General features: G+C 39.3%; 1 protein-coding gene across 1 annotated transcript in view; it reads left to right on the top strand.

The window, feature by feature from the left end:
• The window catches only part of LOC117298251, a 65,724-nt gene extending 42,937 nt beyond the window's left edge, over positions 1-22,787 (top strand). The window contains exons 13-27 of the mRNA XM_033781388.1: positions 630-1,022; positions 6,576-6,686; positions 7,349-7,462; positions 8,567-8,938; positions 9,680-9,805; positions 14,126-14,524; positions 15,058-15,174; positions 16,546-16,689; positions 17,461-17,581; positions 18,131-18,202; positions 18,586-18,657; positions 19,626-19,697; positions 20,379-20,450; positions 20,556-20,633; positions 20,969-22,787. Of these exons, the coding sequence (XP_033637279.1) occupies positions 630-1,022; positions 6,576-6,686; positions 7,349-7,462; positions 8,567-8,938; positions 9,680-9,805; positions 14,126-14,524; positions 15,058-15,174; positions 16,546-16,689; positions 17,461-17,581; positions 18,131-18,202; positions 18,586-18,657; positions 19,626-19,697; positions 20,379-20,450; positions 20,556-20,633; positions 20,969-22,136 (3,431 nt within the window). The 3' untranslated portion in view covers positions 22,137-22,787. The remainder of the gene's footprint in view (positions 1-629; positions 1,023-6,575; positions 6,687-7,348; positions 7,463-8,566; positions 8,939-9,679; positions 9,806-14,125; positions 14,525-15,057; positions 15,175-16,545; positions 16,690-17,460; positions 17,582-18,130; positions 18,203-18,585; positions 18,658-19,625; positions 19,698-20,378; positions 20,451-20,555; positions 20,634-20,968) is intronic.
• The last annotated feature ends 6 nt before the right edge of the window (positions 22,788-22,793 follow it).

Genomic DNA, 22,793 nt, shown 5'->3' on the forward strand with positions numbered 1-22,793 from the left:
AAAGGATGCATACATTCCGAGTTTTTGTGGCCAAACTCAAAAATTCTTCAATGGAGCTTTCCCTTAATGAAAACCAGAAATTGGGTTACATGGAGATTATCCGAATGTCTATAGGTTTCCCTAGAAAACAAAGCTTTCAGTGCTAGTTAGAACAATCTCACAACTGCCATTAGGGAATCTGTGACTCCACTCTACATTTTGTTAAGTTCTAACCTTTTCCCTGTTAATTGCTTTCATTTTAATAGTACATAGATACTTGATTTGAGGCATTGCATGGTGAGGTATCGATATATACCGCAAACTAAATTTATACCAATTTCATAGATGCTATGTCAGATTTTTGGCCCCAAACATTAAAAAACAATTCTTATAAAACACATAAGAATTGGTCACGTGATATATTGTCGGGATCCCGACAAAAACTAATTTTGAGCACTTTATTTCACTGCTACTTTTTCGAGCAATGGCTCAAATAAAAGCTTGTAACTGTCTCGACCCCCATCAAAATACCCATTGAATTTTAAACCAAAATTGTTGGGTCAAATCGGCCAAAAATCTGACATAGCATCTTTAATACCAGATTAAGGAACCCTTTTTTCTTCTTTTTCTTTTTTGCTTATTTCCTTAAGAGCACTGTGGTGTGGAACACTCAACAGACATCGATCTAACGTACACCACCGAAGACGCACCCCATATTTTATCCGTCATTCTCACCAACGAAGCGAAGGAGTTCCGGTTCGGTAAGGACTGCCTGTGGGTCATCACGGCACCCAGCGGCTCTCGCATCCAGATAAGATTCCTACATATTCTTCTCTTGTCAGATTCCTATTACATTAATGGCATCGTGGTCGGTAACGGACACAACCCAGTGCACGAGTTCAGCGTCATCATGTCGAGCTCGGGAAAGGTCATTCCGGAAATAGTGACGTCATCGAATGCGACGATGTGGATTACGGTGAATACGTATTACCTGCAATTTGTGGAGGGTTTTTCGGCAGCTTTGAGTCAGTATCATCAGCGAGGTACGGTGTTTGATGTATGCCACTCATTTCTGATATTGTACATTGTTGGTGTTGTCATCAGCTGCTAGAAATAAATGCCTCTATAGCCACCCGGGAAGCTACAATCCCCCCCATATCTCGTTATAGTGAGGCGGCATAACACAAAATTTAATAACAATCGTGCATTTTGTGATAAAAGCAAGGGATTTGGGATATAGGTCAATTAATATGGTACAAAAATATTTGGATATTGGGCCATTTCAATTTCTGCACGTAGTGGCTTTGGCGGCCATTTTAAAAAATGGCCGCCAAAAGCCACTTTTATCTCTATTTTTAATGCAAAACCTACTTAAATGTGAGCTTCTTTGAGGCTGTGATACTGTTGAACTGGTCTGCAAAGGTAGTGGCAACTATTAACAAGTGACTACGTACTTCCTTTAGAAGGAGAGGTCAATTTGGCAGCCATCTTTCAAAATGGCCGCCAAAAGCCACTTTTGTCTCTATTATTATGCAAATCTTCTTAAGGTGAGCTTCTATGAGGCTACGATACTGGTCTGCAAAGGTGTTGGCAACTATTAATAAGTGACTGCGCACTTTGTACGGTAGAGGAGTCATTTTGGCGGCCCTTTTTTTCAATATGGCCGCCAAAATGGCCGCCAAAAGCCATTTTTTTCACTATATTATTATGCAAAATCTTCTTAAATGTGAGCTTCTATGCGGCTACAAAATTGTTTAACTGGTCTGCAAAGGTGTTGGCAACTATTAATAGGTGACGACGTACCTTCTTTAGATAGAGGGGTAAATTTGGCAACCATTTTTCGAAATGGCCGCCAAAAGCCACTTTTGTCCCCATAGTATTGTGCAAAATCTTTTTAAATGGGAGCTTCTACGAGGCTACAACACTGGTCTGCAAAGGTGTTGGCAACTATTAATAAGTGACTGCGCACTTTGTACGGATAAAGGAGTCATTTTGGCGACCAATTTTCAAAGTGGCCGCCAATATGGCCGCCAAAAGCCAATGTTGTCTCTATATCATTATGCAAAATCTTCTTGAAAGTGAGCTTCTATTGCGGCTACGAAACTATTTAACAGGTCTGCAAAGTTGTTGGCAACTATCAATAAGTAACTACAAGCAGATAGAGGTGTCAAGCAGTTAGTTCCATGTCATTTGACACAGAGCTCTGCCACGTCTTATTGGTCGGCAAACTGAAGTGGGCCCACCCTCAATTATTCTGATACACCTCATGACCCAGTTTGCATCTTCCTATCTCTCCAAACGGCCAAATCACCTCAGCCTGTGCCTCCCCAATACGATGCTGATCCCGATGCTGACTCTCCTCATCAGTTCCTCACTTGACAGCCTGTCAGCCAGAGACGCCCCACACATCCACCTGCTCGTTCCATCTGCTGGATGTGCCCCACCCCCATGGGCCATGTTTCGCAGCCGTACACCATGAAGCTTCAGTCATCACAGGTCGTGTATTACCTGGCCCATCATCTTCAGGGGCTGCGCCGTTGGTGTCAATTTTTTTTCTCCATCCACTCCTCATGCGTGATGTCAATGCTGCACCCAGCATGTCACCCAGTTAGCTCATACATGTCGCCGCAGACCTCTGGACCCGCTTCTCTCTTCCTCACGCTGTGAACTATCACCCCAACATCTCTTACAGGAGAACGTGACGCTGGCAGCATGAAGACTACCATCACGCCACCCTTCCCACACACACCACAATGCCATACACCAGAGCTTGTCATTGACCCATCCCTGACTTGACTAACCCTCACCTTGGTCTTCCCAGCACTGATCTTCAGACCCAGAAAATCTCTCCATGTTGCCATCTTTGCCTGTAACTGCTCTCTTGTCTCTGCTATAAGAACCAGGTCGTCCGCCATGTCCCAGGCAACTCGGCTCAGGTCTTTGTGACACCACATCTAAACAGTAGCAAGCACCAGGGGGCTCAGAACCGAGCCCTGATAACAACCTTCACCTTAAAACTCCTACTATCCCCTGTGCCTGTCCTCGCCACCGTACTAGCACCAAAGCACAACATCATCACAGCTCTTGTCAGCCATTCCTTCCCAACCCGCTTCCTTGGTACCCAGTCAAAAGCCTTCTCAAGATAAACAAATCTGAGGTATAGCGTCTTAATCCTGGCCAGAAATTGTTCCTGCATGGCAATGACAATGGCATCAGTAGTTCCTCTCCCGGCATAAAGCCAAACTGCATCTCATCAATCTCCACCTGCTTCTTCAGCCATACCTCATGTACTCTCTCCCACACATTCATCGCCTGATCCAGGATCTTGATTGCTCTGAAAGAGCCACACTCCAAAGGGTCACCCTCGCCATGAACAGGGGAACCAAGATGTTGTGCTGCAAATCTGTGGGAATGTGTCATTCTGCCAAAATGCCGTCAACCACTATAAGCTGACACCTGTAGAGGCCTTCAACTTCTCACCAACCATGACACTCCGGATAGACCAGCGGCCTTCCCAGATTTGGTGAGCTTCAGAGGAGGCAAAAAGGACCCTCCACACTCCACTTTCCACCTCCCTGTCTCACTCATTCTCCACATTGAGCAACCGCTCTGTGTATTTTCTCAACACCTGCTGGTGACGGATAGTGAAGGTCACTATCCGTCACCATGCTACAATCGTCATTATTGACACCGTTCGCACCAGTCACAGTCACATCCTGCCGCTCCTTGCCATCTGCTTGGCAATCTTAAAGAAGTGCATTATATCCTCACCACTCTGTAGATCCGCTGCAAACTCCCTTCTCTTGGCATCGTGTGCCATCCACACCTGTCTCTGTGATACCGGCTTTGCCTCGAGAATGGAGCACTGACCTCCTAGTAAGAGATTGCAGACCATGTTCAGAGTGTGCAACATGCTAAGAAAATGGTTAAGAACAGTTCAAAGGTTTCATCAGAGAATGTCTTATGGAAAGGTCAAACCTTCAACGATGTGATCCATCCAGTAAGCTGAAGCTGTTTAACGCTTTACTAAACCAACCACCATGAGCGGAAAGCAGCAGATAACTTCACTTAAATCTGACCTGGCACTCTTCTCGCTCAGTTGCTCTATATTGACTGTCAGAATAGATACGGAAACCTGGAAGAATTTTGTTGACACGAGAACCAAGCATTTCTCCAGCACTCTATGGTGGCAGAAACCTGTATCTATGTACCAAAAGTGATCTTCTTGTGTGCTTGGAACAATTTAGTGAGGAACACTCTGAAGCTCCTATGACTAGCAGCGTAGTTCTTGATGGATCAGTTATCATACTGATGATAAGGCCTGCTGCAGCTATTAAGGACTTTGAGAAATATACAAACAATACCTTCATTACAAACATTTACCTCACAGTTTCATAAAGCGTCACGTGTCGATCTGGTATCGCGTATATTGACAATTTCCTGATAGGTACAGCTAGAGCAAAGCGTGAGAAGGGCATACGCAGACGTGCAGTTGCAGAAACTGCCATACCAAGAATTTGCAAGAACGTCTTCGTGTAGACAGCATCAAGACAGAGCTCTTTAGATTCCTGTCTCATCACGCTTCTCAATCCAGCACTTCCTTTCACCAGATGGGGCTGGACCGAGACAGATGATGGTCTGTTTGAACCGTATTGGAAAACACTACCAGATGCCTCCCAAGCCTGCTATGAACTCGTAAGATAAACCTGCAACACAAGGTTGTGTGGAGAAAAGTGTACATGCATCATATCTGCATTTGAATGCACAGACGTGTGTGTGGAATTTGAAGGGGCCTTGCTGACAAGTTGATTTGAACTGACCACAATGGGAGATCGTAGCTTCAATATTTCCATCATGGTTGTGAGCCCCTATGGCCGAATAATAGTACAGCAATCCCGACATCGAAATTTTTAGTTGATAATGACTAGTGAACCATTTTTTAGGTTCTTGAGAAACAATCATAATATTATTGTACTGATCTTAACATAACTTATGAGTTAAAGGGGTGTTAATATTAAAAAAAAAAAATGCAATTTTTAATTTAATTGGATAAAAAGGATAGGTTTATCATTCCAGAGCTTTTTGCTGAGTTTTTTATTTTGCTGTGTTTTTATTATGTGAAAAAGACGATTGCAAAATGGAAGAATTTGATGACAAGTTGCTAAATACCCCCCTTAAAGATGCAACATACCCCTTTAATATGATTTTAACATTGCTTGAATTATTAAACAATCATTTCAGAAGATGTTAAGTACCTTTTAATGACATTAGTAAATGCTGGTGTTGATTTGTATGCAAACATGCCCCTAAAACGGGTATTTGGCGGTCTTTTTTGGTGAAAAGTGGCCAAATGCCCCTTTAAGATGCAAAATGCCTCTTTAATGTGCTTTTAACATTGCTTAAATTATTACACAATCATTTCAGAAGATGATAAGTGCCTATTAATGACATTTGTAAATTCTGGTGTTGATTTCTTAGCCAATATGCCCATAAAACAGTAGTATTTGGCGGCCATTTTTCAAAATGGCCGCCATGGCCTCTAGGGACGGAATTTGCGATGGCCCAATATCCAGTTTTGTTCAGAATACTATTCTCTACATCTGTGCCAAATTTGATGCTTTTATCACAAAATGCACGATAGGTTAGCTATGCCGCCCCACTATTAGGCCCCTCCCCTTTTCAATGTTGGTTCTGATACACGGATTGCACTCTGTGTTCCAGTAAACATTGAGCGTGGAGACACGGGCGGGGGACGGGGAGATAATGATTATTGTCAGGTGAAGTGAACAGGGAACTGTTATTGTAATGTTAGGAATTGGTTCTCTGAGCATTTTGGCAGGGATTGTAGCTCGGTTTAAGAATTGAAAACGGTCATGAGCTTCAGGGTTTAGAAACAATTTTGAAAGCATTTCTTGTCATTTGGCAATCTGCAAAAAGAGACGAACATTAGGCGTCCGTTACCCGTTGTCGTTTTCGTTATAAAAAATATATATATATAATTTGTTTTTACATCATAATCATTCATATAAATAAACCGTACAATTTTTACATCATTATGTTTAGGTTTAAGTTTAAAGAAACTGGACACTATTGGTAATTGTCATGGACCAGTCTTCTCACTTGGTGTATCTCAACATATGCATCAAATAACAAACCTGTGAAAATGTGAGCTCAATTGGTCGTCGAAGTTGCGAGATAATAATGAAAGAAAAAACACTTTTGCCACACGAAGGTGTGTGCTTTCATATGCTCGATTTCGAGACCTCAAAATCTGTTTCTGAGGTCTCGAAATCAAATTCGTGGAAAATTACTTCTTTCTCGATAACTACGTAAATTCAAAGGGAGCCGTTTTTCACAACTATCAACCTCTCCCCGATACCAAGTAAGGTTTTATGCAAATAACTATTTTGAGTAAACACCAAAAGTGTCCACTGCCTTTAAGGGAGGGAGTAATTTATCAAATACTTTTGTTTGTTGTTATTATCTAAAGAATGACAGTTTGTTTCCCAGTTAAATCATCGTAAAATTTCTGGAACTTATTCCCAGGAACAATTTACTTTTTTTATGTGTTTCCCCCATTCACAATTTGATTTTAGAATGCTCCCCTGATCAGTACATGTGCCCGTCTGGTCTAAAATGTATTGATCAATCACAAGTGTGCGATGGGGAACCAGACTGCCCAGAGCTGGAAGATGAGTTTGGATGTGGTAAGATATAAAATTATTCTTATTTTAGGCGAAATATCAAAAATAAATAGATGCATGTTAGCGTCCGATCTCTTCCTTTTACAGGCCGCCTGCTTCTTCTTTTTTTCCCCTTCTTTTTTATTTTGTTTACAAAAGAATTATACATTTTTAACGATAACTGACTGAAAAGATAAACCACAAGACAAGTTAGATCGTATTTGTAGACTGAAAAAAAACCCGGCTGGTTAGGTGGCGACCATTTAAAAAAACACCTCCCCCCTATTTTTAAAGAAAAAGGGGGACGCTATTTGTATAACACTTTTTGGCAGTGCTGTTGACTCTAACCGGTGACTTAGACTCAAGTCGGACTCGATAGTTGCAAATTTCACTGATTTTGTGACTTGACTTGACTTGACTTGACTTGGGGAGAAATGACTAGAGACTTGATCTGACTTTATAAAAAAAATACTTGGTTTCAACACTTTAATTTATAATCAGGGGAAACACTTTTTTAAATATGTTGCAATTTTCCTAGACATGAAGACGCACTAGAGACGCAAAAACCCAAATATGTTGTTTCGGCTCACCCTAAAGAATTCATCCAATCACAATAATAGTCCAAACAAAATCCCGAATCTTCAATATTTACTGATTGAGATGAAACTTTAAATGTTAATATTTAGGCATCTGCTCCTTCGATCTTTTACGATGTGATGAAGGGGCAAAGTGTTTGGAACGGAGTCTAGTCTGTAATGGCGAAAAGGACTGCACAGACCGCTTGGATGAACGAATTTGTGGTAATCTTGGCAGTAACTTTTTCTCTTGTTCGTCCTTGTTTTTGTCTTTTAGAAAATAAACTTTTGGATGTGCCTTTGTGTGTTAATACAGTTGCAAGTTTTTGTTTCAGTTAGTCTGTCTTGCTTTATTTTATTTATTTATTTTAATTCTTCTGACAAAGCAATAAAAACAAGCACAGGCCGTCCAGGGAAGGGCAAAAGTAAAATAATAAAAACTGCCATCAAGAGAGATGTGCTTTACCAGACCTAAGCATAATCAGTAATTCTGTGTTTTTTTTACATCAACTACATGAGCATGTTCGATAAAGCAAAATTATATTTTTAAAGACAATAAATATTTAATTGAATTACATTTAAATAAATTGACTTGATGTGAATTTGTTCTACTCTTTGTATTGTTTTGATAATAAGTTATGCGGTTATTTTGTGTTGGAAAAAACTTTGACCAGGAGTTTTCTATAAAGTCTTTACAGTTTCACCTTTCGCTTAGGACCCAAAAGTTATATTACAAGACCAGAAACTAAATTAGAAAGAATTTTTAATAAAGTTAAAAGCACTGGACACTATTGGTAATTGTCAAAGACTAGACTTCACAGTTGGTGTATCTTAACATATGCATAAAATAACAAACCTGTGAAAATTTGAGCTCAATCGTTTTTCGAAGTTGCAAGATAATAATGCAAGAAAAATAACCCTTGTCACACGAAGTTGTGTGCGTTTAGATGGTTGATTTCGAGACCTCAAGTTCTAAATCTGAGGTCTCGAAATCAAATTCGTGGAAACTTACTTCTTTCTCGAAAACTACGTCACTTCAGAGGGCGCTGTTTCTCACTATGTTTCTCCCCATTACTCGTAATCAAGAAAGGTTTTATGATAATAACTATTTTGAGTAATTACCGATAGTGTCCCCTGCCTTTAATTGCACCTAGTTAAGCACAATACAATTTTGCTTACCAGATTGAGGTTACTGACAAAATTAGAATCTCACTTGTACTGCTTGTGACTGGTGTCCCGCCTAATTCTGCTCAGCCCCCTCTGAACCTCTGAAATTACGTCCACATCTTATAAGTTACGTAACCGGTATTCTTAAAATGTCCTTCACAGCTCCTTGCGGTGACTTCAACGTCACCCTGCCACGTGACACATCTCAGCCAATGGAATTCTCCCTACCATCATACGGAATAGTTGACTATCCATCCAGAACGATCTGCGTCTGGTTCATCACCGGTCAGCCTCATTACCATATTCAAATTGAGTTCTTAAGTTTCCGGTCAGAGGTCAAATCTGACACATTGAGGGCAGGCAATGGGCACTCCCCTGGTGATACTGACTCGCAACTACTGACTGGTATTAGTGGCACAGAGGCACCCCGGATTATCGTGTCAGAAGATCACTATATGTGGATTAAGTTCACAACGGATATAGGGAAGACTGACAAGGGATTTCTGTTATCCATCACGCAACAGAATGAAACAGGTAAAAACCAAGATTAAAGTGAAGTAATAACAAGCGAGTGATTCCCAACTCGAAAGTTGTCAAATATTGTTTTGAAGCAAATATCAAATTCCTACTTCATAAAAAAAAAGTCAGAGGGTAATGTTTATAATAAAAAATAATAAAAAAAAATCAAAAAAAAATCCATTTAACAGTACTTTTGGTCTAGTTTAAGTAAACCTTACTTTAACCTAAGAAAGCTCATTTTAATCTTATCTCATTCGTGGGTTCGGAACCCACCCGAGTAACATGCCTATGATATTTTTCACAGGACTCGGGAAAGTACTGAGTAATTCAGTATTTTCTTATGTTTTAGTTTGTCTATTTTTCCATGTTCAGCGCCCTAGAGCATGTTTACACATGATTAGGGCGCTATACAAGTTTTGGTATTATTATTATTAAAGTATACAGTGCTAACACACATCGGTGTTTGGGTAAACAACCAAAATTAATTATCTCATAAAGTTTACATAACTTTAACTTATAACGAAAGCTCGAGGCAAGCCCGCGCACCAGATAAACTTTAACTCAAGTTAAATAAGTTGTTTAACCTAAAGTTACCTGAAGGTGAAAGAAACCATCGGGAAAAAAAATCAAACAAACCCTTTTTACCAACCGGTTTTACGTTTGTCTCAACAAAAATAAGCTGTTTTGAACTGTGTTGATATTTGGAGTCATGTTTGCATGCGACCGACGCCTGTTTCAATATATTTCTTTTGTCAGTTGAATGCAATGAGGACGAGATGTCTTGTCCAAACGTACCTGGAGTGGTTTGCTTATTGCATAAATCTAGATGTAATGGAATTCCGATATGTCCAGATGGATCCGATGAAGACCCTTCAACGTGTGGTGAGTAAATCTTCATTTTACTATCAATCATAAAACAGTCGTCAGTTTATGTTTTTGACTTTACATGTGTGAAGAAAAACCCATTTTTCTTGCTTACGGTACATCTTTACATAACAGGCGTATTATAAGGGCATTCATGTTTAATATACGTCTTTCCATGTTTATTGTTATATATATATATATATTTTTAGACCAAGTCCACTTTTAGTTTGGTTTTCTCATATTATGTTTTTCCAGGGCGAAACAGCCGCTGGCTTAACTGTTACGAAAAACTATATGCCCTTTTCGAAACCACGGCTTCGGCTTTGGGTTCGGCTTACGGCTCCGTCCTCTCGTCTGAAGCCCCGAGCACGTACGCAAAACACCCGGAATAATATTATAAAAACCACCGCGGGCCGGCCTAGCTAGCCAGAACCAAATACAAAGCCTGAGCCGTGGTTTCGAAAAGGGCCCTAGATTATTGAATAATTAACAAACGATTCGAGATGGTACAGAACGACGTTACTGGAGTTGGTCGCCGCCGCCACACACTGTGATCCAAAGCTAATTTGCCCCTCCGTTGCGGCGCGTGTTTAAACCCTGAATGTACATGGCCTATACATTTTTTAAAGGTGTTTCTTTCAAAATGGCAGCGACGTAACATCTAGCCATTGGACACTTTCGGCGGAACAGAAAAAAAAAATTAAAGTTCACAGATTTAAAAATAACTTTGGTTTACAGAAGGTTATGGTGAAAGACTTCTCTTGAAATGTTATTCCATGAAATGCTTTACTTTTTGAGAAAACATTAAAACAATTATCAATTCTTGATATCGAGAATTACGGATTTATTTTAAACACATGTCATGACACGGCGAAACGTGCGGAAACAAGGGTGGGTTTTCCCGTTATTTTCTCCCGACTCCGATGACCGATTCAGCCTAATTTTTGTACAGGTTTGTTATTTTATATATAAGTTGTGATACCCGAAGTGTGGAACTTTGGACAATATTGGACCGAAAGTGTCCAATGTCTATAATAAAGTACTCACAGGCCTCTTTACTCACGGCCCTTTCATGATAACTCGATGTTTCCTTAATTCAATCTATCAAAATTATGAAGAGATTTACCGATGTACATGAGTGTACATCCCATCAGTCGTCTCGGATGCAAGTTCTGTAATTAAATACATGCATCTCGGCAGAGACAGACCTTCGTGGTGGACCTAGACTTGAATCAAGTCCCAATCCCGTGCCACCGCCAGAAAACTAATGTTTTTTTGATGCTCTGCATTCCCCAACCTGTTCTTGCACTGTGATGTCACAGAGTATAATGAATTATTCTACCGGCGGAGCAGCGCTTCCACGCTCCCATTGGTTTTGTACATCTCCCCATTTGGGGAGATTTTTCGATAAGATAGTGCAGACTGAGTAAGAAACGTTCTCGTCAAGTCCCATTCTCGGACGAGAACGGACTTGAATCAAGTCTATGCATGGTGGACGACGATATCCCGTCTTTACCAATGCGAACACGCGCCATAGCAACTTGGGCAATCAATCTCTATTGAGGAAGAAAATCAATAATTTAAGAGGTATGTACATCCATCCTCGCCTCCACAACCTATAGATTAAAAATTACTTAATCAAATTTGGCGGGAAAATGTTTCGTAGCACACGGTGGAGTTTTCAGGTTGGAAAGGCTACAATATGGGCGTCAAAAGGCGCTGTATGAAAAGCTATGTTTAAAGGGAAGTTATGCGTTTGGATATCACTCTAGCAGCCTACAACAGCTTTCAGGTATAAAGCATCTTTAGAAACTTTCACAAAACACATAGATATTGAAATTTTGTAAAATATACTAGTTTTGTGCCCCTAAATTTGCATCTGAGAAGCGTAACTCTCACTCTCAGTACATAATTTTGCCGGTAATTGTTCGTTAATATTCGCCCTTCTTCCACGCACTGATGGACAACCACAACCATAAGCAGTCTGCAATGGCCTTTTGTACGCAGAACAAAATGGAGATACCAGTGTTTTATAGTTTTTGCTTACAATGCTTACTTACCTTTTCTGATAGAACATGGCGAAAAAGAGAGTAAGCCTATCGTTCATAAAAAGGGCACACTTTCTTTAAAGCTAAAACATGTCGTATACAAGAAGTGTGTCTTAGCTCAATCTCAAGAAACACAACGAGGTGTCATTATCACCATAGTGATTTGTCTTGTGACTACACAGTTCGCTTAGCATATTATGTTTAATGTCGAACTCATGTAAGGTCGACTTTCAGCTCCGTGTGATATTTACGCCTTGATCAAATACGGCTTGTTTTATCAGGCGTAAAACAAGCAAACACAAGTTTATAAAATAGGCAATTATTTATTTAACTGAGCAAAAACTGCAGTCGGGTCTTTAAAGGAACTGGACACATTGGTAGATGTCAAAGACCAGTGTTCTCACTTCGGTGTATCCCAACAAATGCATAATATAACAAATCTGTGGAAATTTTGACTAATTTTGACTCAATTATTGGTCATCGAAGTCGCAAGAGAATAATGGAGAAAAAACACCATTGTTGCACAAATTTGTGTGCATTCATAAAGCCTAAAAAGGGCTTCAGGCTTGAAGTCTTTCAATATTAATTGTGTGAGAAATTACCTTTTTCTCAAAAACTACGTTTATTCAAAAAGAGCCGTTTCTCATAACGTTACTATCAGCATCATTGATCGTCGTTACTACGTATTTTTTTGCAAAAATTTATTTTCAGGAATTACCAATTGCTTTCCAGTGCCTTTAAAACTGTTACTATATATCTTAACCCAGACTATTTGAATTGGATCACTTTGAGCTGCTCGGTTGTAAACAATGGTATTTACTTTTGCCTTCCTCCGGAGTTCTCGCATACAGTAAGAAAATAAAACACTTGAACTTTGGAATACCTTTAATACGTCATTCCTCATCTGATTTTTCACTACAAAGGCACGTCTTAAATTAATATCCGAGTGCAGTTGGCCTGGCCTATTGGAATTTCAGATATGTACCAAGAAAATGAGGTTATGCGTTGCTAGAAAAAATCAATCACATTTGTTTGTATTTTAGGACAGAGTGAGCAAAGATCTGTAGCTCTTTGTTTAAAGAAAGGTGGTTATAATCACATCCTCAAATGAATGGCAGTACAAACTGACCTGGTTAGAGGTAGGTTACTAGGATTGTAGCGTTCGGTAGTAGAGCTTTCGATGGTAGGCCCTAAGCATTTTGAGAATCATTTCATTTCGAAGTCGTGGTTATGGACAAAGATATCAGTTTTTATACCCAACAATTTGAGTCTGAAAAGCGTTACTGTCATCAGCGTTTCTCAGATTCAATTACGAGTTATTCTTCCTGCATGGCAAAACTGCTCTGGATTCTCGGCGATATCTAAAAAAAAAACGCTTTCACCTTTTTAAATGAAACCCACACATAGTTGTATTGAATTATATCCACCGATTATCCTAGGATTTAAAAAATCAAACTGTTCAAAAAACCAAATGTATAAACGTTCTTAAAGCCATTGGACACTTTCGGTACAGAAAAAAAAATTCAAGTTCACAGATTTACAAATGACTTACAGGGTTTACAGAAGGTAATGTTGAAAGACTTCTCTTGAAATATTATTCCATGAATTGCTTTACTTTTTGAGACGACATCAAACAATATCAATTCTCGATATCGAGAATAACGGATTTATTATAAACACATGTCATGACACGGCGAAACGTGCGGAAACAAAGGTGGGTTTTCCCGTTATTTTCTCCCGACTCTGATGACCGATTGAGCCTAAATTTTCACAGGTTTTGTTATTTTATATAGAAGTTGTGATACACGAAGTGTGGGCCTTGGACATTACTGTTTACTGAAAGTGTCCAATGGCTATAAACGAGAGACTACTACTCAATTCGACGGTTCAATTCTCTTTCTTTATGGCAAGATTTTATTTTTTTTTTTTTTTGACTGTTCGTTCGATGATTGTCACAGTTCGAGTCATCGTGTCGATCGTTATTTTCTGTCATGATCTCGAAATGAATTTGAAATATAATTTTTTTTAACTCCCTGAGTTGAACCGAACTCAGGATCACAGGGTCTGACCCTTTCTGGAGTCAGGCTGACCCACAAAATGTGTTTAACAAATAGGTTTTTTTCCAATAGGATTTTGCATCATTTTTAGCCACCTTCTGGGTCATTTTGACACATGAGTATAGGATCATACTGACCTAGAAACTAGCCAGGCAGGACACACGTGATCCGAATCCGGGTCAATTCTAACCCGGAACTTGTTTTATAGTTTTGACGCTTCTATCGCCCTTCAGGTTCGTGTGGTCCTGCCGTCATTTATCTCTTTGGAACCGCCACTCACAACCTAACCTCCCCTGCCTACCCGTCCGTGTACCCCAGCGATCAGCAGTGTGGCTGGCTCATACAAACCTACGAGAAACCCTCAGACAATGAGCTATCAACAACAGACAACCCGTGGAGACTTAGCGCTACCATCGTTGCCTTCGACTTGGAGAACCAGTACGACTACCTGTCTCTGTTCAACTACGAGGACGACCAGGCTACCGATATAATAGCAAAATTGACGGGGAGGGTTAAGCTGACCACGGTGGTGTCCTCCGGTCCGGCGATGTTTATAAGATTCACTAGTGATAAGACAGGAGCGAGGAGTGGCTTTAAGATTCGCTTTCAACCCATTAATCATAATGCCACAAGTAAGACATTTTTCTTCTAAGATTTCGACGGAATAAGCAAGTCATAAAGAACTTAAAATATTTTAAGGTGCGTTCACGGATCAAAGCCCAAGAGCTGCTTCAGTACCAAATTTAGCCAAGTAAAGCTAAATTTCTCCTGAAGACGAGCAGAGTATACTGTTCGAAACGTCGAGACCAAACCAGCTTCTTTCGGAGCCACCACTCCTTCAAAAGAGATTTTACTCATGGTTGTACCCGCAAGTTTACAACTTCATTGTATATTTATAGTTACTCTTAAAGCTAAATTTGTCCTACTATAGACTATTACTATAAGTAGGATTTGAAACGTCGCATGTTGAATGTAGAATCAGGTTAGGTATCACACACTCTGCATGTGTAATTCTCTTATGAGTAGTGTTGGTTCTTTGTCAAGTTTGACGCAATTTAAAAAAAATATCTTCTTCTTTTTTGAAATTAGAAGTGCACAATTGTATCTATCTTTCTATCTAGTTTACTTTACCACAATTAACCATTATGTTTTTCTTGATCGCCAGTTAGTTTCTGCGAGGAGGGCGACTTTGACTGTGCAAACAATGCCATGTGCGTGTCTGACGACGCAAAATGCAACGGTTTCAACGATTGTTTGGACTACAAAGATGAGATCAGTTGCTGTAAGATTTATGTTAACAGTTTTTGTACAACTGCTTTAGAGTTGCAAGGGTCGTGGGTTCAAATCCCACCAGAGTAATATGCCTGAGTTTTTTTCACAGAGCTTGGATAAGTACTGAGTAAACAGTGCTAATATAACACACATCGGTGTATATGGGTGACCAAAAATTAATATTCTTTATCGCCGATGCTAACTTTCAAAATCGTTGCGGTACCCGCTGCCAAAACAAAATTCGAACTGCCTCTCGGGCAATCTCGGTGGTCTAGTTGGTAAGACACTGCTCTAGAATTGCAAAGGTCATGGGTTCAAATCCACATTACGTCGAAACAAATCATCTCACACCCCAAATTGACTGATATTAGCCGATATATTAAAAGCATATTAAAATGACACCAACTAGTACGTTGACCTATGAGATAATATCAACTTTAAGGGGCCTAAAGACACATTACTCGTGGCTTTATAAAGAAGGAAAGCCGAAAAAACACAATTCATCATCACAAAGTAATAATAAGCGAATAGTGAATGATAAGAGTAAAGTGAGGGAGTTATATGAAGTTGACAAAGAGATTCTTGACAAACAGACAGAAGCGAGGAAAGATGTAAGACTGAAGACATGCGACTGTCTCAAAAAAAAGGGTGTACGCTCACAATGTGATGCGATTGGTACCCGTCATCACCTCGCTAAGAAAACATGGATGATAGATTCGTAGTTCGTGTGAATATACTTTCTAGCTTGTTGCTGTTTGCTCAGCATTATATATACACTGTATTCAGCTGAATCTTTCACATGTGTAGCCCCACAGGGACAAGACTGATGTACCAAGCTTAGATGGGTTATATTGTTAGATGAACTATTATATTAAAAATTACTAGACATTTGGCTCGAGATAGTCTCTAAACGAGCAGATTGAAATTGACTTAAATTGAAGCCGACTTAAATTGAAAGAGTGATTACGGTCCTTACAAAATGACATTTTTAATAAACCGTAGGGGGAAATTTATGGATGAAACGAGATGAGCTGACATGCCGCTAGAAGGATCTAAAGAAGGGGTAATAACATTGAATTGGCTATAAAAAGATCGACTGATTGATTGCAAATGAAACGATGATGTGACAGGAAATTGCAACAAATGGATCTAGAAAACAGCGTTTGAAGAAATGCACTTTAGCAACGAAAGAAAGAATGGTGCATGAATGTCTGGTCTAGAATTGCAAAGGTTTTGGCCGTCAGTAAAACAACAGTGTCACAAACAAGTTTGTGACTATCCTGCTCACTAACTGCTTAACAGGAAATTGTTATGCGATACTTTCTGATACGAACACGACACAAAATTGAATCTTATTTTTTTTTTCGTATTTTATTTCTAGCTGAAATCAACTGCCCTGGCGACTATGAATGCGCGAGTTCGATTACAACTGATGCTGACTTGGTCAACTTTCAGTGTATTACGATGGATCTAGTGTGTAATGGACGGACTGACTGCCCAAAAGAGGATGATGAAATACAATGCGGTAAATGTTTAGTCAATCAATCACTAATAAGTCAATCCATCAATCGATTACGAGTGATGCTGACTTGGTGAACTTTCAGTGTATTACAGTGGATCTAGTTTGTAACGGACGGACTGACTGCCCAAAAGAGGATGATGAAATACAATGTGGTAAATGTTCAATCAATCAATCACTATCACCAACAAACCAATCTATCAATCGATTTCGACTGATGCCAAATGTGGTGAACTTTCAGTGTACTATATGTAACGGACGGACTGACTGCCCAAAAGAGGATGATGAAATACAATGCGGTAAATGTTTTCACCAATCAATTACCAATCAATCAATCAGTCAATCACGTTTCAATCAATCAATCACTAATAAGTCAATCCATCAATCGATTTCGACTGGTGCCAAATTTTGTGAACTTTCAGTGTATGGACTGACTGCCCAAAAAAGGATGACAAAATACATTGTGACTATAAACCAATCAATCAATCAATAACACACTAATCAATCAATCCATCAATCAATACTCACTCAATCAATCAATCAATGTATTTTTAAATTTATTTCTGTATATTTTGTGAATGAATACCCTCCTTACCACCAATTAAATGTCACTGTGTCCAACATCGGTGTGACTTACGGTATAGACGGCACGCGGTAAAGGGTTATCATCACAGTGATTACTCCACTAGTCAACAACATAGGCCCTAAACATTGTTTTTGAACCAACATTTTAATGAGAGAGTTTTTGAACATATTTGTATTCTTCGTTTTATTCAGACAAGAAGAAATGTCCGGCGGATTGCGATTGTTTCTATGACAACAATGGATTAGCGATCATGTGCTCGGGATCTTGGGATCAAAACACAGTGGATGTGATTGCCAAGACGGTCTACACATTGTTAGTAAAAAAAAAACAATTCTTATTTTTCATTTGAAATAATTATTGTCACATTACTTTTAAAAAATCTGCATCCAAACTTTGTCGAAGATAAAGCTGTCGACTATGCTTTTAATTGTTTGCTATATAAATTAAAGTTTGCTGGTTTTACTTACCCCCCCCCCCCCCCCTCAATTAGATATTGAAATCTTCTAGAGGGGGATGAGGTCACACTAACTTGTTTGTTAATTGCTGGCAATGGGCCTATTTTGGTGGTGGGGGGGGGGGTCTCTGATTTGCTTTGTTATGTTTTACACAGTTTTAAGACACTTGTGTTTTATTTCTTATAAAAAAAGAAACAATGATAAGTACGTGGGGGCTTGTATTTTACACCTCTTTTTTATACACGTATTCAATAATTAATTTTTTATGGAAGCAAATGTGCAGGAATGGACGGAAAGGGGTAGGTGCGGGCGATTTTCTTATTTATTTATTGTATTTTTTGTAATCTAAAACAGTGTTGATTTTTGTTTGATGAAAATTTAAAAGAAAATGTGTTGACTTTTGCAGGAGTCTTACAGGGGGGAACGTCACTGTTCTAAGAAAAGGGACATTTAAAGGAATGTTATCTCTTCATACATTGTAAGTTCGGTATAAGAAAGCTCACTGTATAAGGTACACTCTCCTAAAACTATAACAGACTACTGTTCCTCAGGGGGAAGTCTTATGGAAATTCTAAAGACTGGGCGCTCCTCAAGAAATGTTAACAGTAAGGGGACAAAAGAAGAACAGGGATGCATTTTTTTCCCTTCATTTTGTTAGCCATGTCGGGTGTGTAGGGGAGGGGGGTCTATGCGTACAAGAAGGCAATGGGTATTGTAATGGATAGGCCAAATGATTACTAATTTATTGTTCACCAGAGGACACAATTTAACCATGGAGGTAGGAATGACTCTCCTGATATTACCAATGTCTTGTAGATCTTATGTAAACCTCATCATGTTCTCGTTCTCTTTAAATTGAAGATCTTTAAGTAACAATAACATCAAGACAGTGGAACCGCGGACGTTTGATGGATTGGATAATCTAACATGGCTGTAAGTACATTCCTATAATCAATCAGAAACCGTTAACAGTCGCCGGTCTTAATGACCGCAATGTTTATGGATAGAGATACATTAATTGAAAGATGAAAAACGGGTGATTTTTCATTAGCGATTTTTCGTTTACAGGAACTGCAATGGAGTTCACAAAGAGTTAGGACTAGTCTTATCTTGAGTTAGGACACGTTACTTGTCCTAACTTAGGACTAGCCATGCATTTTTAATATCTCCTAGGACTAGTCCCAAGTTAGGACTAGTCTTAACTCCTTGTGAAATCGACCCCCATGCCCCCTGACCTTTTGTAATTGTGAAGGACCAGTATACAATCTATTCTCACTTTGTGTATCCCAACATATGTATCATAGAATAAAAATTAAAAAATTAAAAAAACATTTGGACACCATTGGTCATCGAAGTAAAAGAGAAAACACCCTTGTTCCAAAAACGTGTGTGTTTCCATCTGACTAATTAGATTGAGAATTGGTGTATCCCAACATATGCATAAAATAACAAGTCTGTGAAAATTTTGACCCAATTGGTCATCGCAGTTGCAAGAGAATAATGAAGAAAAAACCGTCCTTCAGCTGAAGTCTTTTATTTGAGTGAGAATTACCTCTTTCTCAAAAACTACGTTACTTCAGAGGTAGCCGTTTCTCAAAATGTTTTATACTATCAACAGTCCTCGTTACACATTAAGTGTTATGCTTACCATTATTTTGAGTAATTACCAATAGTTTCCAGTGCCTTTTTTGTAACACACACCACAATATCCACCGATTTACATTAAACTTTTCACAGTTTAAAGAAAATGAAAGTAGAAAAGCTTCCCGTAAAACATTACCTCGCTGAGGTGCTGTCGTTTTTGCGAAATGGCAAACAAAAATTCTCAGGAGATGAACAATACTTTAGCATGAACAACTTTTTGTATTAATTGGTTTTTTGTATTATTTTGATTTCTTCAGTGATATATCAGGAAACCAGATAGACGAACTTCAAAGTTATTCGTTTCAGGAACTCAGACGTCTCGAAGGACTGTAAGCACAAATAGATTTTTATTTCATTTTACTCGCAAGAAAACACAATTATTCATTCAAATGATCCACCATGAAACATACACAAATAAGAAATCATAAGACAAATACGCTAGGAATGTGCTGCACTCTGCTGTCCCTGTCATGTTTTAATTTTTTTAATTTTTTTATGATAGCCATCATTGGGGACTGTGAAAAGGGGATGACCTAGCCCTATATATAGGACTTTTTTTGTGCAGCAGATAACAAAAACTAACAGCACAGAAGAAGTCCTATAATAGTACATGTAGTATGATACGAAAGTGAAACGCCGCAAGGGCGAGGGGTAATCCTGTTTTAGTCCCAGGAGTAGGCAAAAACGTCTTGAAGTGGTCGTTTTAATAGAATTGGTTCAACACAGGTTGACAAAAAATAACTGAACCCTGAGCTGCTGAGCGCAAAGTGCGAAAGCACGAGCTCTAAAACTTGCAAGCATCAAGCCAAATTATTAACATTTATCTATAGTTTAAAAAGCCCTACTCTGCAACCTTGGGCGTTATTGTGGTTATATCTCCACTTATTTTAGAAATTGATCCTAAAAAAAATAAAAAAATAAAAGGGAAAACAATACGGAATTCCGTTTTAAAACGGAGGAATCACATTACTGTAAACACTACACTATTTTATGTGTGTTTCTCTCCATAGGACCTTGTGGAATGTGCCTGTAAATCATATTCGTGACTATGCTTTCAGTGGACTTCAAAATCTACAAAAGCTGTAAGTCATTTCCACTCCTTTTTCTTCCACCATCATGTTTTTTTTGTTGAAAAGTTTGTTGGTTTGTGAAGTGTTTTGAAAAGTTGTTTTTCTATTTCATTTCAGGGCAATCGTTCGTGGAGTCAAAAACAAGGCCGCTGTGGCCATTGATGCGTTTGAAGGAATACCTCATTTACAAGAACTGTAAGTATCATTCACAAATATCACCGTGGTCAAGTGGTTAGACTAGGACTTGCAAGGTTGCAATCACAAGGTTGTGGGTTCGAATCCCCCAGCTAACAGCTGATTTTACAATGACTAGAATAAACATTGTCGTATTGATTTGTGTGATTCATAATCATAGACATTAAACCAATGTTTGTTTGAGAGAGATTGGCCGATTTGCTAGCTTGTTGTTTATATCCCTTTGTTGGAGTTTACCGAGTTCTCTTGATAAAAATCAGGAAACTCTCACCCCGGTTATAAAAAATAATAAGTAATTTGTTCTGAACTTCAATTTTTTTTCTTCCCCATTCTAGAATTGTGGACGACCATCGACTATGCTGCTACTTCCCTGGTGTTACTTGTACCTCCCTTGAGCCCCGCCCACCCCTCTTCATGTGCAGCAACCTCATGCCAAACACTGCTCTGCGCATCTTCATGTGGATCCTCGGTATTAGCGCCCTCGTCGGCAACCTCGGGGTCATTCTCTGGCGTTTCCGCGAGAAGAACAGCAAATCCAGTAAGATTGTTCATTCGTTTCTGGTCTTCAACCTGGCCGTGTCGGACTTGTTAATGGGGGTGTACATGCTGATCATAGCTTCTTTTGATATTTACTACGGCGACGAGTACTTCTTACACGCCAGCGAGTGGCGGTCAAGCATAGGATGTAAGATAGCGAGCGCCATCAGTATTTTATCCAGCGAAGCTTCGGTGTTTATCGTCACCGTCATTACTGTAGATCGGTTTTTGTGCATTGTTTTGCCCTTCAGTCAGTTTCATCTTCGGCGGAAATCCTCAAGGATCACCCTGTTCATTGTCTGGTGTGTCGCTCTGACGGTTAGTCTGGTGCCAACACTCCTTGCCGATGAGGAGTCAAACTTCTACGGACTTTCTGATGTGTGTATCGGCCTCCCGCTAAGAACCAGACCAACGACCTTCTCGCAGGTCACCAAAAATGTTGGCAGTCCGATCTCGAACGGGACGTTTAGCATCCCGGTGGCCCTGACGTACGAGCCCTCGTGGGTCTTCTCTATAATCTTATTCCTTGGGGTCAACTTGCTCTGTTTCTTGACCATCCTCATATGCTACGTGGTCATTTTCATCCACGTCCAAATCTCGGTCAAACAGGTCAACCGTCACATGCACCGATTTGAAGAAATCAAGATGGCCGCCAAGATGGGTCTGATCGTGGGTACTGATCTGTTGTGTTGGTTACCGATCATAGTGATGGGCATTGCGGCTCAGTTTAATGTCATCATACCAGTGGAGATGTACGCCTGGTCTGTGGTTTTCATTTTACCTATTAACTCTTCCCTCAACCCGTATCTATACACAGTCTCTTCTTGCATTGCGGACCGTCGTCGCGGTCAGAAGTCCATGGTTACGATGACCAAACGGAGCGGAACAATGCCTCCTTTACCGATGACTGATAAAGTAAACTTTGAGAAAAGTTTGCAGACTCAGGAATTCAGCGTCATAGATTAAGAAGAATGAAGACACTTGGTTTGTGATTTCAGACCAAGTTGTAGAATTATTTGAAGATAACTAGGTGTAAATTTTACCTTTAAAGCAAAGGAAATCTTAAGTTTGGTTCTGAAAAGAACCGATCAGTTGAAGAACAAAGGAATGTCAACAAAGTGTATGCAACACAAAGCTGTGCGTTCTACACTTTGCGTATGGTCTTTCCTAAATTGAAATGATTCACTTTATTAGAAAATGTCCTTGATAGAAAGTCGTTTGTACAAAACAATTTATTTGTATGACTTCAATAGTTAGGTAAAGTTCTATGCATAAATACATGTATATATAATGTGTACAATATGTAATTTTTTATTTATACATTTCCAAATTGCCGTTAAATTGTTTTGTTCATTCCGTGGATGGAGTATTTAATTTTTATTTGATCATTCCAAAAATGGAAATTCATTAATATATTTTGCCAAGTCTTTCAGTTGTTAAAGTTATGGATTTTAGAATGTTTTACATCTTTAAACCCTGCAGTGATGACCACTGTCAGCATGTGATGTCTTTATATCACGTTGCATACTCGCTGCCAAAACACAGGATTCGAACTGCCTCTAGCCTACCAGGCAATCTCGGTAGTCTAGTTGGTAAGACACTGCTCTAGAATTGCAAGGGTCG

The sequence above is a fragment of the Asterias rubens genome, chromosome 13 (genome assembly GCF_902459465.1).
Source record: "Asterias rubens chromosome 13, eAstRub1.3, whole genome shotgun sequence".
NCBI lineage: Eukaryota > Metazoa > Echinodermata > Asteroidea > Forcipulatida > Asteriidae > Asterias > Asterias rubens.